Source organism: Candida oxycetoniae (genome assembly GCF_023343755.2).
Source record: "Candida oxycetoniae strain CBS 10844 chromosome Unknown scaffold12, whole genome shotgun sequence".
NCBI lineage: Eukaryota > Fungi > Ascomycota > Pichiomycetes > Serinales > Debaryomycetaceae > Lodderomyces > Lodderomyces oxycetoniae.
The window spans coordinates 179,531-196,556 of record NW_026055484.1 but is presented as its reverse complement, the minus strand read 5'-3'; the positions used below and the strand labels follow the sequence as shown (position 1 = coordinate 196,556).

Genomic DNA, 17,026 nt, shown 5'->3' with positions numbered 1-17,026 from the left:
ATAAATATATTAAAAGAAATAAATCTAATGTATATACGTATATAAAGATAAGTCAACCCATATCTTGAGTCAATTCAACCATGTTTACATATATTCGTCTTGTTCTTTTTCTAAATGTCTTTCCAAAATACAAGAATGGGATGATACATGCAATAGTGACAAAATCGATAACTGCCAATGCAATGTACGTGTTTGCTGTGCCTGAGTTATCTAACCAATAGGAACATACAAAGGTGAAAATACAAGCTAATGTATTATTGATAATTGAAACCCCAACCATACCCTGTATAACAATGTCAGGGTAAGCATCCATCAAATAGGACATCGCAGTATCACCAATTGAACCCCAACCAAACCCAATAAAACCCAAACCCACATAAATGCATTGCCAGGGCCATTCCTTTTCTGCTCCAACCCCAAACATAATCAATCCAGCTGGTGATACAATCAAGGTAATGAAAAGCAAGTAGAGTCTATATTCAGGTTCCATCACACCATTGTGTCTCTTGGCTATCCAAACAACATGTTTATCTGAAAATACTCCTGACATAATACACCCGATTACAGCACCAATCAATGTGGCAACATTCATCACGGCAACCCCAGTATTACTCTTATTCCACGGTGGGTCGTAAAAAAAAGTGTCCTGAGTGGTTAAAAAGAAAGTCATATAAGCATCTTGTAACCCCCATAATATTCCCGACAACCAAACGGCTGGCAATGTAAATACTTTAAAGTAGATGAGAAACCTCTCAAGGTATTGCTTGATACCGAGACCCTTCAAGTACGGAGCAGGTGTGATCAAAGCAATGCGTTTATGGTATGATTTCGGTACTTCTTTACGAGACTCATCATCAGCAGCCTTGGTTATCTCTTTAACAGATTCGTGACTATGCGTACCAAGAATATTGTTTTGCTTTGTTGATAAAGAATCTTCACCCTCGATTTCAGTTTCACTCCCACTCCCCATCTCACCATGTAAATTCTTTTCTGAATCTTGCATAATCTTCTTAACAACAACAACAGTGGAGCTGTCTACCTTGTTATACGATTGTCTATCAAATACAGTTTCCTCGCATCCAAAGAAAATGACAATAACGGAGACACCGCAAATAATGGCACCCCACCATCCAACCCATCTAAAACTCATGTTCATAGAAATGATTTCGGCAATTAAGGGTCCCAAAAACGTACCTACTGAAGTGGCCAAAATGTATATGGTTAAAACACTGCCCAAATCATTTTGAAAAAATACATCACTCAAGCTTTGTTGCACTTGAGCTTCGGCACATGACTCCAGAATACCAACAAACATTTGCGACCAAATGGTATCTGATGTTCGTTTACTAAGAGCAAACCATACACAACCCAAAGTACCACATATTAGACAAATAAGATATGTGATGCGTCTGCCATACAAGGACGAAGCTGGTGCAAAAAACATACATGACCAACCAATAAATATAAAAAGCACCCCTGCCCCCGTGTTCATTGCGTCATAGGATATGCCATAATGTTCGTTTAAGGAATCTTGAGTTGCTCCAGCATCGTTTGAAGTTGCTGCTGTGAGAGCAGTGATGAATGATAGTAATGACAAGTGCCATAATTTCCTTGGTTTTGACCAGTTTAATGGGTCATTGGGAGACTCCGTTGGTTGTGGGATAAGAACAAGACCGTGTCTGTCACGCTTGTTTGAGATAACGGAGTCTGCATCATGAGGACGTTTTCCTGTTAGGATATTTGTAGTACCGGGAATAAAATTGTCACCGTAATATTCGGCAGAAACAGTGTTCATCTCCACTTCTGCAAAGCTTCAATAGGTTCAGTTTGTCAACAAAAATCGCAGGTCAGCAAATGTATAGCTCAATGATAATACACAAGGTCTCTAAAATACACGTTTTCTGTCTATAAATATGTCAACTTGATGATGACATCGTGTGACTTCGTTATTGGGGGAAAAAAATAAAAAAAAAAAAACAGATTTTTCAATGAATTTATAGAAAAAAAACCCTGGTTTTTTTCGTGATTTATATAGTTGTTTGCTACTGACTATTCTTGAAGCTTCCTTGTCTAAGCTTTTCTAGTTAAACTTTTTTTTTTATGCTATAGTTTGGTTGTTCTTCCTGTAATTGACAAGTAAATATAATCTGAGATGACTTGATGCTTCTCTAATTTCTTAAAGGAAAAAAGAATAAAAAAAAAAAAAAAGAAAGAAAAAAAAAGGAAATGTTTTTTGCTCCATGAATTCCTTTTTATTTCCATTTTAGTTTGTTTGCAATCTAGTAAACTGAAAACTCAGATAAGGTTAATTAACGGCATAATATTGAAAAAAGCCCTCCTAATAGCCCTCCCAAAAAGCCCCTATCCTTAGAGTTATCTTTGAAAACTCTCCCAAATTATTTCCTTTTTCTTTTTGTTTTTTCCCAAAGACAGGCTTTTTTGCCTGCACCCAAAGAGGTTTTGACTATTTTGTATCAAATAAATATGCAGTTTCTTTTTTTTTTTTTTTTTTTGTTTTAGTGTTTTTACGGGCTTACCTCTATATTTTACCCATGCTCTTTTAGTCAAAGTTAAAGATCGACCGTTTACCCGTTACACGGTTGTTGCTGTTGTGCTTGCTGTTGTTCTTTTATCTGTTGCTCTTTTTGCTGCTGCTGTTGTTGTTGATTCTTTTTCCATTCTAAAAGTGGTGCCAATTCTTCGATTTTGCCCGACTTGTGCTGTATAAAGGAATGCTCCAATAATTCGTCAGTAGTAGCTCTATATCTAACATCAACACATAAACAAATGGATAGAAACTTCTTGATAGAATTACTCAATAACTCTGGTTTTTTTAACTTGGGCGTACCATTGGTGGCAATAAGATATAATGCCTTTAAGGGCTCTTCATTCAAATATGGTGGCTCTCCTTCTATCATCTCAATAGTCATTATACCAAGCGACCAGACATCAACCTTCTCATCATACTCCTTCTGTTTAACAACTTCAGGCGCCATCCAATATGGAGTTCCAACCATGGTTGCTCTTTTGTTCCTTTGATCGGTTAATTTAGCACAAAATCCAAAATCAGTAATCTTTACGTTTCCGTGTGCATCCAAGAGAACATTGTCCGATTTGATATCCCTGTGAATTATGTGCTTCTTGTGTAAATGTTGTAATCCCTTCAATGTCTCAAAACATATCGTGGCAATTTGTTTCTCACTTAGTTTGAAATCATTATTTTCAATGATTTCCGTTAATGAGCCTCCTTCCATATACTCCATGATGACCCACAATTCCGTATCCTTGCGCAAATAGGAGTCCAAGAAATTCACAATATTCTTATGTTGGCTGTCCTTCATTACTAATATCTCATTGATAATAAGCTCTTTGCGTGGTTGCACATTCAAATCCATTTGTTTGATTGCAATCTTCTTGCGCTCAGATATCATCTCTGCCAAATAAACGTTTCCACTTGCACCCTGCCCTGCTTTTTCGATAATTCTAAATAGCGGGATGGGGTCATTGCTGTTGACTACTGTCTTCAATTTCGCAAGCACTTGCAAGTCATTCAACCTCTCTCTTTCCTTTTTCAATTGTTTGGCTCCTTTAGTCACAGCTGGACCGGTTGGAGCTGGTTGAACACCATTCTTGGATTTTTCAAACGGTTGGGCTTTTGCTTTCAACTGTAGTGACTTAATAGGCTCAATTATTGGGTTTAATGGTTTCGTTACCAGATGAGAGACACCGGTAGGACCACTAAAAGGAGCTTGTTGTTGTTGATGGTGCGGTGGTGGTGGCTTTTGCTGTTGCTGCTGTTGAGTGCGGATTGGGGGGATAGCTGTAACAGAAGTGTTAGCAGTGGTGGGAATATTTCTATCTTTGTCTTTGTCTTTGTCAAAATGTAATGATGGATTTATCAGCTGTTTATTTTGCACTTCATTTGTATTTTCCTTATTACTTACAAAAGGAGCTGTACCTTTCTCGATTCTAATTTCAGAATGTATATTGTTGGCTAAATATTTATTGTTGAAGTTTGATCCAAGTGATGGTGGTTTTGGTGGAGACTGTCTAGGCATTGTAGAGCTTGGCTGTTGGTTTAGCGTATGAATTTCATGTTTTAAATTGCTTGAGGCCAACGGTGGTGGTGGTGGAGCTCTTCTCACTGCAATGAGGTTTTCATCTTTGTGGCTATTATTTAAAGTCTCGGATTTGTCTAGCAAGCTAGTCAAAGGTGAATAGTTTCTGTTTTCAGGCACATTGTTGCCTGCTTGGTTCGAGTTGTGAGGAATTGGTGGCTTTGGAGCCGCTCTACTTGGCTTGAATTGAGTAGTATTGCTCTTTGGAGGAGGTTTCGTCCATTCTTGTAGATTCGAGTTTGTATTCTTGTCCTCCATACTGGAGATCTTAATGTTATTGGTGTTGTTGTTGTTGTTGTTATTGTTATTGTTATTGTTATTGTTGTTGTTATTGTTGTTGTTGTTGTTCTTGTAGTTAATGTTACTAATCACAGGCGATCCAATTGGTGTTCCTGCATTAGATCCTCCATTTATGTCTGAATAAAATTCCAAAACCTCGATAACGGCAACTGGATCCTTTTTCCAATCTTCGTTTGTAATTTTTGAATGTTGTAACAAACTTTTCCAAGTTTCAGGTAAGCCGGTGAAATTACCGCTAGCTGGGTCAAATCCTACATGGACTTTATGGGTAAAGTTAATTGGGCTTGAAACACTCGAGTTGCCTCCATTGAGTAGTGATGAGCCTCCTGTATTCAAATTTGTCGAGACACTCAAAGGCGATAGCAGGGACGTGAAATTGAAACCTGAAGATGATTGTGAAGACACGACAGTTGATGAAGCCAACACCGACGATGACGATTGGCCAATCTGTACCGAAGGACACCTTGCAGCGAAAACATTTAGCCAGTCCAAATAATCGTTGCTTGTCTTTACCGATATCAAAATCGATCTTCCGTTATTCTTTGGTACAATTTCAAAAGATTGCGCTGTTCTATTATGACCCGTTTGTGGTTTCAAGTGAATAGTGCTTATTAAATTCAAGGGAAACGATAAATCCGGTATTGAGCTCTCTTGAGGACTAGGCTCTGACTTGTAGAAATTGAGAGTTCTATCGTTGATACTCATAAACCGTTTGTTCCATCTGAAAGAAGTGAATAACCCGTCGTCTTTGACATGCACCCATCCTGAATGACGTTTGCTCAAGTTCAAATTCAAATCGATAGGCCTGAGCAGTGAATTTGTACCTATTGCAGCAGCTCCAATGACTGAGGAGTTCAAGTTTGAGCTTAGGCCATTTTTGACTATAGGCGGCGGAGGAGCTCTTCTGTGATTTTTCAAATCTGACGTATAAACACTAGACATAACTTGACTTCACTTGAGCTGCTCCAAAAATGATAAACACGTGAATGAGAAGACGACAAGGTAAAAGGATATTGAAAAAAAGTAATAAAAAAGTAAGAAAGTAAGTGGTGTTTTTTTTTTTTTTTCAGTAGCGGCTGTCTCTATGTAGTGGACCCTATGTAGTGGCTGTCTCTGTGAGAAAATATCTCTGTGTAGTGGCTGTCTCTAAGTAGTGGCTGTCTCTAAGTAGTGGCTGTCTCTAAGTAGTGGCTGTTTCTGTGTAAAAGGCTGACTCCTTCCTAAAGTGGGGGGGGGGGGTCTTGTACACTATTTGAAACATGAATTTTTTCAAGGGTGTTTTCGATTCATAATAAAATTTTAATTAATAAAGGAGAAAAAGTAGTGTGTGTGTATGTATGCGTATATTAATAAAAATTACCTATAACTTTAACAATAAAACTTTATAGAGAGAATTGGATAAAGGAAAAGTTTACTACAATGGAATAAAACAAGGGTGAAACTGGTAGTCAACTCTGTTTATGGGACAAAATGAGAGTAGATGGTTGTAAAGAAAGAAAAATGGGACAAGGGTAAAGGGTAAAGTGTGGAGGGAAAAGGGTAAAAGGTGGAGGGAAAAGGGTAAAGTGTGGAGGGAAAAGGGTAAAAGGCGGAGGGAAAAGGGTAAAAGGTGGAGGGAAAAGGGTAAAAGGTGGAGGGAAAAGGGGACAGGGAAAGAAGAGGGGTGTTTTAGCGGTATGGTTGTAGTGACTTAAAGTGTATATTGGCATATTTGAATCACTCGGTTTAGAAAAAATGCCAATAGTAAATAAAAAAATATATATATATCTGATTCGCATTGATGTCCAACACCGAGAAATGAAATTTAGCGAGATAAATTAAATTAATTTGCCGAGCTTAGATACAATTTGTCGATACAATTTGTCGAGCTATATTTTTAGTTACACATCTCTGATAAGCCATGACTCTTTTAACCTTACAACCTATGTTTCCACATCATGTGTTTGAACCTTTTAGCCTATGCTTTTCTTACAGCCTATGTTTTCACATCATGTGTTGCAGCCTGTGTTTTCACATCATGTGTTTGGTTTTCGTTTTGAAGAAAAAATTTATCGTTGTTACAATGACGAAAATTTCCCTTTACACTAAGGCGGCTATCACCGTCAATATCACCAACGTTGAACCGAAAATGTAAAAATTGACTCGATTGGGAAATAGGTTTGACGCGTGTCGAAAAATAAATAATTAATTTTAAAAAAAAAAAAAAAAAAAAAAATTGTTACTGAAAAGTCACCTATAAACTGGCTTTACAGATAATGCAACAAGATAGTTGCAGTTAAACCCGTAAATTGTCATTGTCACTCTTCATCGTCGACTCGACTCAATACCGACCACGTGCATCATCGACCTACTCCCTTTTTTGTCTCTTTAATAATTTCCTAGCTATATCCTTTACACTATCTGAATCGGTCTTTGTTTTCCTTTCCTTCTTACTCAATTGGGTCAATCCATCTTTTGCTTCAAAATTCTTTTTTCTATTAGATCTTTCCCTTAAAATCTTCTTCATTGTTTCTGTTTGTTTATACTCACTACTAGTAGGGTCTATGGCATATTCATGATCTTCAAAAATCTCACTAAATCTCGGATCATTTAAATTGGGCTCAAAATTATCCTGGATCATCTCATTGTCAATATTCTTTCTCTTTTTCGATTTTTTGTTCTTTTTCGATTTTTCGTGTTTCAACACATCCTTGATGTTAAAATGCTCACCCACTTGGTCGTTGTCCATTGTTACAAGCTCCAACTCAGCTTTTTGCTTTAGGGAAAGCTCTTTCAGCAACTTCCCCTTATTCTTCGTCTTATTACCAGACTTTTCAATATTACCCGCATCTGTAGCGTCCTCCCCATCTGGTCCACCTTGTTGTTTTTCTTTGAATTTGTTAAGTCGTCTTTGACGCCTCTCTTTTTCTTTTCGCTTATATGCATCGATGGTAGACTCTTCCTTCTTGTTCTCCTCCTCCTCATCCTCATCGTCGTCATTCTTTTCCTTTAATCCGGGATCAAAAGTGATTTCCAAATCAATATCATCTTCCTCTTCATTTCTTTTCCCAAATTTTGGAAATGTATCTCCTAATAAGCTTTGATATTTGCTCTTTGCACTAACACCCTCGTTGTCTATTTCTTCGCTTTCGGAATCACTTGCTAAATAAGCCTTAAAATCATTATCCTCTATTTCTTTTTGGGACAAGGTCCTCGATGATAAAGCGTTACGCTCTTTTGGTGTTTCGTCCCACGTCAACTTGACTTTTGAATGTTGTAAGGCATCAGTCACAAATCTGGAATCAGGACGATAGTTCGCCAGAACATGATCACAGCGATCCTTAGCTTCCTCTTCGTTGAATGTCATATCTTCCGGAATGTACCGGAGATCAAATATATTAGCCGTAGATTCATATTCGGTACCATCCACTTGTTGGTATATACTTTGAGATGTATGAACAGAATCACACTCAACCACTGCATAATAGTATCTCAACCTCTGCAACTGGTACCAGCGTAGAGCCTTACTATCATAGTCTTCCTTCCCGTCATCTTGTTCGTAAAGCTTTCGTGTCACCTTCTCCAATTGTGTGCTATCATTTATGTCAAAATCGGAGTCCAAATCTGAATCCGAATCCGAATCCGAATCCGAATTCGAACTTAAAGTTATTTTACCTTTTTTACTCTTCTTTTTCTTGCTCTTGAACAATTCTCTTGGTGGACCTTCTATCTCTTCTTTTTGCATCCGTTCCTTACCAAATTCAGAAGGGTAAATTGTAACGGTTTTTATCTTGCCTCCCTTAGGAACAAATGACAAAAATGTGGCCATAAGATCCTCTGCTCGAATGTTATCCCAATCCATGTTTACAACAGCAAAAGAACTTGTTGGATCTGATTCGTCTGGTTTGTTTTCTTCTAATTCTATTTCAGACTCACTTCCTTCATCAATATCAACTTCTTCTTCCTCTTCATCAGACGACGACGACGACAAAGAGTCTGATTCCTCGCTTTCCGATGTGTCTATAGAACCTTCTCCACGTGCTCTATCAAACCCTGCTTCCTCGACTCTAATCTTTGCTGCTAATGCTTCCACCTCTTTACTTTCTTCACTTTCTTTGTCTTCTTCGCTTTCCTCACTCTTTTCGCTCTCCTCGCTCTTTTCACTCTCCTCGCTCTCTTCACCCTCCTCATTCTCGTGCTCATTCTCGTGCTCGTAAAATTTGCTCAACACATTTGCCTTCTTTCCAAGCCTTCTTCCATATTTGTCGATCTTGACTTTTTTTCCAGCTGAACCAGCACTCAATTTTTTCAACTCATCTTTATTAAACCTATCATCTACTTTGACTTTCAAATTTTTAAAGCTGGGAAATTTAAATCTCGGGTCATTGTGTACAGATTTAAACCTAGAATCCAGTGTTATTGGTTTACCTATAGTCTGTGCGTCCTTCTTCTTCTTTTGCTTATCTTTGGCCATCTTACAACACTACTTTGGTTGATTCAACTTAACTTGTAACTTTATCTCATCTCAAAATAAATCTGGAAAATGAAAAGAAGGAAAAAAAAAAAAAAAAAAAACTCAAAGCCTACAGAATTTTTGCGCCCGCCCGCCCGCCGGCCCCGCGACGCGGCTCTGTATGTTATGGAGGGAAAGACATAGTCGAGGAGGTGGGCCCTTTTTTTTCTTTTTTTTCTTTGCTTTCTTTTTTCTTTTTCTTTTTTTTTTATATAGAACCACCACTACCATGGTTCCCTACTAATCCTACCATCTCCATAAATGCTCTTTCTTCTCCCATGCTCCGTAGATTAACACTTTGTCTAGCCTCTGCTTGTTCTTGTTCCCACTTCCATTGTCGCTGCTGCTCGTCTAGTTCTTTCTTCGACCCAATACCCCATACTTCCAAATCAGTAATTGCAAAGCGATCTTCGTAATTTTCCATTTCTAATTTACTTTGAACCGATTTTTGAAAGTAATTTGTTGCATTGGTATGCAGATTTCCCAAATGTCGAAATACTGCAAATTCCAAGTTAGCCTCAATAGTCAAAGAAACGTTGCCGGGATAATATCTCTGATTATTCGTTTTGTTAACAGGTTGGGAATTTCCAAAGCCTATTCCCATCCCAAGTGTGTTAAAATATATCAGCTGGCCCTTTAGTATGTTGCTATGCACACTTTTGAAATAATCTGCTCTAGGCTGTACCGAAACAATAAGAGATTTCTCGTCGCCAAAATTCTTTTTATTTGAATGTTGCCATGGCTGGTTGACTACTACACAATAGGTGATTCTATCGTTCTCACTCTGCCATGGTTTTAAAGCGCTTTCCAGTTTCAAAAAATAACGTGGAAACAGAACATTGAATTGTTGATATCTACGATTTGTTCGCTCTGTTTTTTGCTTAATTCTGCGTCCACTCACTACGAATAAAGTAGGTGCCTGCCACTTGAAAATCTTAGTCTCCAAAGAACGTATTGAAAAGCCAGACTCCAGGCCGGCATAAAGTTTAACTATATTTTGACTTGTCACCTTCAAACTGCTTGTGCTTCCGCGCAATATGCAAGAAAGATACGCCAAGAACGGTATTGTCACCATATTCGAGTTGGAAAACTTGGGATGTGCACTCTCCTTTTCATTCTTATTTCCAGTTGAGCTGTTACTGCAAATTCTATCTATTATTGTTTGCAAATTGGTCTCGAAAAATCCAGACATTAGTCTTGAAATCCAAGTTGAAAAATCATCATACGTAATTACATGCTGTTCTTTTCCTTCTTCTCCTTCTTCTTCATTACCATCTTCACCTTCTTCTTGCGACTTTTTTGTTGCGTGTAAAGAGATATCAAAATATCTCAAAAGACATAGGGAATACGTATTGTATTCCTTCCACATTGCCAAATATTGTAAGAATTGCTCATGTGCAATTTCGTGTTTTTGCTTCAAAACGGACTCCTCTATTAGGAGTAATGTCACTATACCTTGCAAGTTTTTAACATTTAATTTCAAGTCTTGTACAACAACTCCATTGTAGGTTCTCACTACTTCAAATGCTTCCCAGTTGACTTTTCTTGATTTCAATTCTATGTCGTCATCTGCCTCAAATGGTTGTATTAAGTCTACGACAAATTGTTGTTCATCATCTTGAGTTTGAGACGATATTGGTGAGGCTTTCCAAGATAATGCAATATACCAAAGTTTTACAAAATCGTAACCCCCTTTCCAAATCTTCTTGTAACGACCGCTTAAGAAGATTATTGAAATAACAAGCTCTCTCAAGTTCAACACATCGAGAAACTCATTGTCCTCATTTGCTTTCAAAAATGGGAATTGCCCAATGAGTTTCATTGCTCTCATCAATGTAACTACTGCCTGTCTAAACGTTTCTTTACTACCACTACCATTACTGCCTCCTTGCTCAAATTTCGCTCCATGAAAAAAGAACTCACAAACATCGTCTATGGTCACCAATTCATTGTTTTGCTCCTCTCCTGTCTTATTGCATATGGATTTAATAAAAGCAATCTCCGTTGGTTTCAAGAGAAGCACACTTCTGGTATAGAATAAGTCGGCTATTTGCTTCTTACTTAGTCTTACTTGAAGGCTATTGGACTCATTTCCACTTGCAGATTGTCCCATTTCACTGATAAATCTTAATCTTTTGTAACAATTAAGTGGGGGGTAAACTCACAAAATTTTTTAGTTAACGCTTTTGTTTAATTGTGGAGTAAAAAGCTTGAGCGAGTTAAGTGGAAATTTTCAAACGTATCGTTGAGTGAAAGGTATCAACTAGAAGGAGTAGGAGGCGACGCTGGTTTATCCTCGTCTACACTATTACTTGCTCTGGTGAAGCCGGAGGCGACTTTTTGACTCTGCTGATACATCACCATCTACACTATTTCTATACACACTATTTTCTGTTTCAGCGTCATCTTTCTCTCCCCTTTAGCTGATGATACAGAATATTGCTTTAGTAAGCAAAGTAACTCACCCGTATTCTGAGAGTACAATATCACTTTTCCTAAATCGGTTGACATTCTTTGCACAAACCTGTATCTGATTCGAGCCCATGAATAAATTAATAGCATAGAGTTATCAGTAGGATAGAACCATATTCAGAATGGAGAATAGAAATGCATGCATTTAGACCATCCAATATACGCTACATTACAATTTTTTCTCTATTCTGTACACAAGCATCTCTCTCTCTCTTTCTATCTCTCTCTTTCTATCTCCCTCTTTCTTTCTTTCTTTCTCTCTCTCTCTCTCTCTCTTTCTCTTTCTCTTTCTCTCAATTCAATATTTCGTCAAGTAAATCCTTTGATCGCATTTCCAAGTCAAATACAGCATTCTTGAACTCCCCCATCAAACCTGTAGAGTTAGCAATCTCGGCTTCTTCTGGATCCTCAATGATGAACTCAGATGAGCTGCTTTCACTTTCTTGGGTCCTTTCAATCTTGTACCTAAGTTCCTGTGCATTTTGTTTCAAAAGAATCTTGGTAAAACTCAACATGACCAAGGTGAAATAGTACCTAAAAGCCGTGGTCAATATCGTAGTGCTAAAAATGAAAAATAACTCCCTCTGCTGAGAAGCAGATTGTGGCGACGATGCTGAAATCAGGGACTCAGCTCTAACATGTCTAGCTGCACCACCACCACTACCATCTTCTGTGAACCAAAAGTAAATAAAGTACATGGTGTAAAAAGTCCCAATAAGCGTATCCAAGCAAAAAACAACAGTGGCAAAAGAAATCTTACGAGGACTCTTGGTCTGGTTCTCTAATGTAATAGAAGCCATAACGTAAACTGGCAACATTAACAACGCTAACGAATTATATAGCCATTGCAAAAAGTTTATAGGGTGTCCTGTAAATAGAGATAATATACCATACAACCCACTGGCTTTATTAAGTATAGTAACTCCCAAAATTACTTCCACGCCTATGAAAAGGGGAATAAAACCTAGAAATTTCTAAAAAATAAGAAAAGCCAAAAAAAGAAAATGGGCCATTAATGTTAGGATCTCAATCTTATAAGAAGTCTTTCTGAAAACCGATGAAGCTTAAACATACTTGCGGTAGCAAGGATTGTAGACCAGTGGGTAAAGTCATACCTCTCTATTGCTCTTCTAAAATGAAGCCTGACCTTGTAATATGGAACCGTTTTGTTTATTTATTTTTTTTTGTTCTTTTATTTTATACCTCATCTCAAAAACTCAAAAAATCGCGAACAAGTCTTTATATAGTAAGTAGGTAGAATTTTGGGAGGGGGTTCTTTTGGTTCAGCAGTTGGTTTTTCAGAGGTTTACTGTGATGGAAGAAGATAGTGTTTATGTGAATATGGATAGTATAGAAAATGAGGAGTATAAAAGGTTGGGTTCTGGTACCGAAGCTTTATCTGAGAAGGAAGACATTGTTTTGAAATATGCACATAAGATAAAGACTGAGCCATTTAAGAAAGGTCCGCAAATTCATAAAGACCGTGCGAATAGAGCCACGGTTGAGCAAGTTTTGGATCCCAGGACGCTTCGATTTTTGGGTAAGATTTTTAATACTAATTTAATGACTCGAATCAATGGGTGTATTAGCACCGGTAAGGAAGCAAATGTGTATCACGGAACTCATGATGATCTTGACAATGACTCTGAGTTTGCAGTTAAGGTATTCAAAACGTCTATTCTTGTTTTTAAAGACCGTAAGCGGTATGTGGATGGAGATTTCCGGCTCCGCGGTTGTAAGGACCAGGGTAATCCCAGAAAGATGGTGAAGATTTGGGCTGAAAAGGAGTTTCGTAATTTGAGTAGGATATATCAGAGTAGAGTGCCATGTCCTCGCCCTTATATGATCAAGTCGCATGTGTTGGTAATGGAGTATCTAACTGAAGGTCATGATCAGCCGTCGCCAAAGTTGAAGGATTATGATTTTAAGGATCATGACGAGGTTATTAGATACTATAAAGATATGTTGATTTGCATGAGGCGACTATTCCAGGAGTGTAAGCTTGTTCATGCAGATTTGAGCGAATATAACTCAATTGTCCATGTTAATAAACTATATATTATAGATGTGTCACAGTCTGTGGAACCAGATCATCCTATGGCGCTTGATTTCTTGAGAATGGACATCAAGAATGTCAATGATTTTTTTCACAGAAAGGGAATTGACGTGTACCCAGAAAAGGCTATTTTCAAATTTGTCACTGCAAGTGATGAGCAGCTAGAGATAGATACGGCAAATGAAGACACTTTGATGTTGTATTTAAAGTCTTTGCCATTAAAGACAACTTGCGATCAGGAAATAGAGGATGAAGTGTTTAGGTCTTTGCATTTGGTGAGGTCGTTGAATCATCTTGATGAGAGAGATTTTCAAAAATTTTCCGAGGGTAAAGTGGACACGATGAATGAGCTTGTGTCCTCTGTTAAAAGGACACACGTTCACTCGTCCGATGATATTGGCAATACAGACAAGGAGGATATTGCTGAAAACGGTGGCGAACAGTCTGATCTGTCTAGTGATGTAGAAGATGAAAGTGAAGAAACAGAGGGGGAAACAGAGGGGGAAACAGAGGGGGAAACAGAGGGGGAAACAGAGGATGAGGAAGATGACGGGGACGGGGACGAGGACGAACATTATAGACAAGATAGCAAACCCAAGGGGAAAAAATTTGAGGACAAGGAGGAAAAGAAAGCTAGAAAGGAAGCTGTGAAATTGGCCAAACAAGAGAAGAGAAAAACAAAGATGAAAAAGCATATAAAGAAAAAGATTATCAACAAGAGGAAAACTCCCAACTAGGTTAAATAGACAATAATTGAGTAGCATAAATCTCATCTCTCCGACACTACACTATCAACACTAGCTGTCACCGACACTATCAACGCTATCGAGCGTGACACTATTGAGCGTGACACTATCGAGCAGAGCGAGATAGTGGAGCACACTAGCTGTAACCGACACTATTAACGCTATCTCACTGTGCTCGATAGTGGAGCACACTAGCTGTAACCGACACTATCAACGCTATCGAGCGTGACACTATCTCGCTGTGCTCAATAGTGGAGCACACTAGCTGTAACCGACACTATCAACGCTATCACGCTGTGCTCGATAGCGGAGCACACTAGCTGTCAAGGTTACATAAACCTCATTTATTTTCTATAAAGGATCATCAGTCATGCAAGCCATGCAAGCCTCGATGCTAGTAACTACTGCTCCACTACCTCACTTCGCTCGAAAGTGTTGCTCGATAGTGTCGCGCGTTAGTTTTGCAGCCTATAATACGCTACCACTTACATGGTAGCGAGTATGGAAAAAAAAATTAATTCGTTGACGTGTAATGGAGCGAAAAGTTTTATTAGTTTGGCCAAAAAGCTATTGTATTTAATAGACCTGTTCTTTTTAAAAGATAGGAAGAGAGATCAGTAAAGGAAAATGATGGCACAAGGGGTTGGCAGGCTTTTAGTTCTACTTATAGCGTGTATCCAGATTACAAAAGCATTCCACTTTTATGTAAAGACTGGGGAAACCAAGTGTTTTTATGAGGAGTTACAAGCCGAAACATTGGTAGTTGGTCGAATTGACGCTTATGAGAAAGATGAGCGCTCAAACGAATACTTCAAAGGCAGGAACTTACAAGTTCAAATTACTATAGATGAAACATTTGACAATGACGAAAGAGTCATTGATCAGAAATCGTCTCCAGATGGGGAGTTCACCTTCACTTCGTTGGAATCTGGCGAGCACAAATTTTGTTTAACTCCAGTCTACACCGATGGAACTAGCAACAAAGTTCACCGCATATTTTTTGATGTTGCTCAAGGCTCGAGCCACGATTACGTCGACTCTAAATCAACAAAAATGGTTGACGATTTGACAAAGAGAGTAAATGCCTTATATGAACAATTGGACAAAATTCACTGGGAACAAGAACATATGAGAGAAAGAGAGGCCGCATTCAGAGACCAAAGTGAATCCACTAATACAAGAGTTGTGAAATGGTCAATTGTTCAGCTAATCGTCTTGATTGGAACTTGCGTCTACCAATTGCGTCACTTGAAGTCCTTCTTTGTTAAGCAAAAAATTGTATAAAATTGAAACACACATCCTGCTTTCTCTCACCCGCTATCTCGCTTTGCTCGATAGTGGAGCACACTGACTAGCTCCTACTATTATCTGCATGCTTTAGTTTTGTTTTTTTTTCCTTTCTCTCTCTCTCTCTCTCTCTCCTTCTTCCTTTAACGCTCTCTCTTTGTAAAGGTGAAAAATTTTCAATATAAAGAGCTTGAACTAAAGAAGATATAATTGAAGCAGGGAGGAGGTATGATCAGTACTAAGTTGACCGAGGCGGAGTTACTTGAGAAGATTCAAAAATTGGAAGAAGAAAACTCTAGGCTTAGTGCGCTTGTTGGAAATGCTTTATATGGAAAAGAAAGTTTTAAAGTTGATGAGTACTTCACGCTAGATGAGTACAAAAGATATGGAAGACAGATGATTGTACCGCAATTTGGTTCATTGAGCGCACAGAAAAAGCTACAAAGAGCAAAAGTCTTGGTAGTAGGCGCCGGAGGCTTGGGTTCACCTTTATTACAGTATCTCTCGGCTGCTGGAGTGGGCACAATTGGGATAATCGACAATGACACGGTTGACACGAGCAATTTACATAGACAGATAATTCATACTACAGAAACACTAGGCTGCTATAAATGCGATTCCGCCAAATCGTACATAAACAGGTTGAATCCGCACACAGATGTAAAATGCTTTGCTGAGAGATTGACACATGATAATGCATTTGATATAATTGATCAGTACGAATTGATTTTGGATTGTACCGATCATCCTGCAATCAGATATTTGATTAGTGACGTTTGCGTTATACTAGGTAAAACAGTAGTAAGCGGGTCTGGTTTAAAAGCCGAGGGCCAGTTTACAATTTTGAATTTTAAGAACTTTGGGCCATGCTATAGATGCTTCTACCCCGATCCACCAAGCCCAGCATTTGTGGTCTCATGCTCGGATGGTGGTGTCATTGGTCCAGCAATTGGAATTGTTGGAGTTGCAATGGCTATGGAAGCAATCAAAGTCCTTACAGATTTTTACACAGTAGATAATTTTCATCCATTTCTTGCATCTTATTCGGCATATCCACTGCAAAATATGAGAAGCTTTAAAATGAGAAGCAAGCAAGCATCGTGCATTTCTTGTGGCAATTCCCCAACAATAACAAAGGAATGCATCAAGGAGGGAAGACTAGACTATGCTACTTTTTGTGGAAGACAAATTTTTGAACAGCTAGATGCAAGTCATAGAGTTTCGGTTCAGCAATATGCCACAATACATAATGCAGGGAATAAACACATTTTGATCGATGTAAGACCCAAAGAGCAATTCGAGATCACGAGCTTGCCTGGCTCGATTAACATAGCATGGGAACCAGAGTTTAGAAAGCTAGATTCAATAGAAAAGTACTTGCCGCCCAACACGAACAAATGTGATCCAATATATGTCATTTGCAGATTCGGTAACGATTCACAACTAGCCGCGGCAAAACTTTTACGTATGGGATACGAACAAACCAAAGATATAATTGGCGGTTTAAACAAGTGGACAGACGATATCGACCAGAGCATTCCTAAATATTGATATA

The 17,026-nt window shown here is 38.3% G+C and overlaps 7 protein-coding genes across 7 annotated transcripts; 2 read left to right on the top strand and 5 right to left on the bottom strand. All coding sequences in view use genetic code 12, as the record gives it.

Moving 5' to 3' along the window:
- Positions 1-52: 52 nt before the first annotated feature.
- On the bottom strand, positions 53-1,795 carry KGF56_004565 (uncharacterized protein; the record flags this gene model as incomplete). Its single annotated transcript, XM_049326018.1, has 1 exon — positions 53-1,795. One exon carries the CDS (start codon positions 1,793-1,795, stop codon positions 53-55), a length of 1,743 nt encoding a protein of 580 aa, XP_049178431.1.
- A 790-nt stretch (positions 1,796-2,585) lies between these two features.
- CLA4 (serine/threonine protein kinase) lies at positions 2,586-5,360 on the bottom strand (the record flags this gene model as incomplete). Its single annotated transcript, XM_049326017.1, has 1 exon — positions 2,586-5,360. One exon carries the CDS (start codon positions 5,358-5,360, stop codon positions 2,586-2,588), a length of 2,775 nt encoding a protein of 924 aa, XP_049178430.1.
- Positions 5,361-6,765: 1,405 nt separating this feature from the next.
- Positions 6,766-8,871, bottom strand: KGF56_004563 (pre-rRNA-processing protein ESF1; the record flags this gene model as incomplete). Its single annotated transcript, XM_049326016.1, has 1 exon — positions 6,766-8,871. The coding sequence occupies one exon, from the start codon at positions 8,869-8,871 to the stop codon at positions 6,766-6,768; it is 2,106 nt and encodes a 701-aa protein (XP_049178429.1).
- Positions 8,872-9,118: 247 nt separating this feature from the next.
- KGF56_004562 (TLD domain-containing protein) lies at positions 9,119-11,023 on the bottom strand (the record flags this gene model as incomplete). The annotated part of the gene is made up of 1 exon (XM_049326014.1): positions 9,119-11,023. One exon carries the CDS (start codon positions 11,021-11,023, stop codon positions 9,119-9,121), a length of 1,905 nt encoding a protein of 634 aa, XP_049178428.1.
- A 652-nt stretch (positions 11,024-11,675) lies between these two features.
- KGF56_004561 (uncharacterized protein) lies at positions 11,676-12,495 on the bottom strand (the record flags this gene model as incomplete). Its single annotated transcript, XM_049326013.1, has 2 exons — positions 11,676-12,356; positions 12,457-12,495. The coding sequence occupies 2 exons, from the start codon at positions 12,493-12,495 to the stop codon at positions 11,676-11,678; spliced, it is 720 nt and encodes a 239-aa protein (XP_049178427.1).
- Positions 12,496-12,696: 201 nt separating this feature from the next.
- KGF56_004560 (protein kinase) lies at positions 12,697-14,175 on the top strand (the record flags this gene model as incomplete). The annotated part of the gene is made up of 1 exon (XM_049326012.1): positions 12,697-14,175. The coding sequence occupies one exon, from the start codon at positions 12,697-12,699 to the stop codon at positions 14,173-14,175; it is 1,479 nt and encodes a 492-aa protein (XP_049178426.1).
- Positions 14,176-14,673: 498 nt separating this feature from the next.
- Positions 14,674-17,022, top strand: KGF56_004559 (cnxF; the record flags this gene model as incomplete). Its single annotated transcript, XM_049326011.1, has 3 exons — positions 14,674-14,683; positions 14,855-15,447; positions 15,739-17,022. The coding sequence occupies 3 exons, from the start codon at positions 14,674-14,676 to the stop codon at positions 17,020-17,022; spliced, it is 1,887 nt and encodes a 628-aa protein (XP_049178425.1).
- Positions 17,023-17,026: the final 4 nt, after the last annotated feature.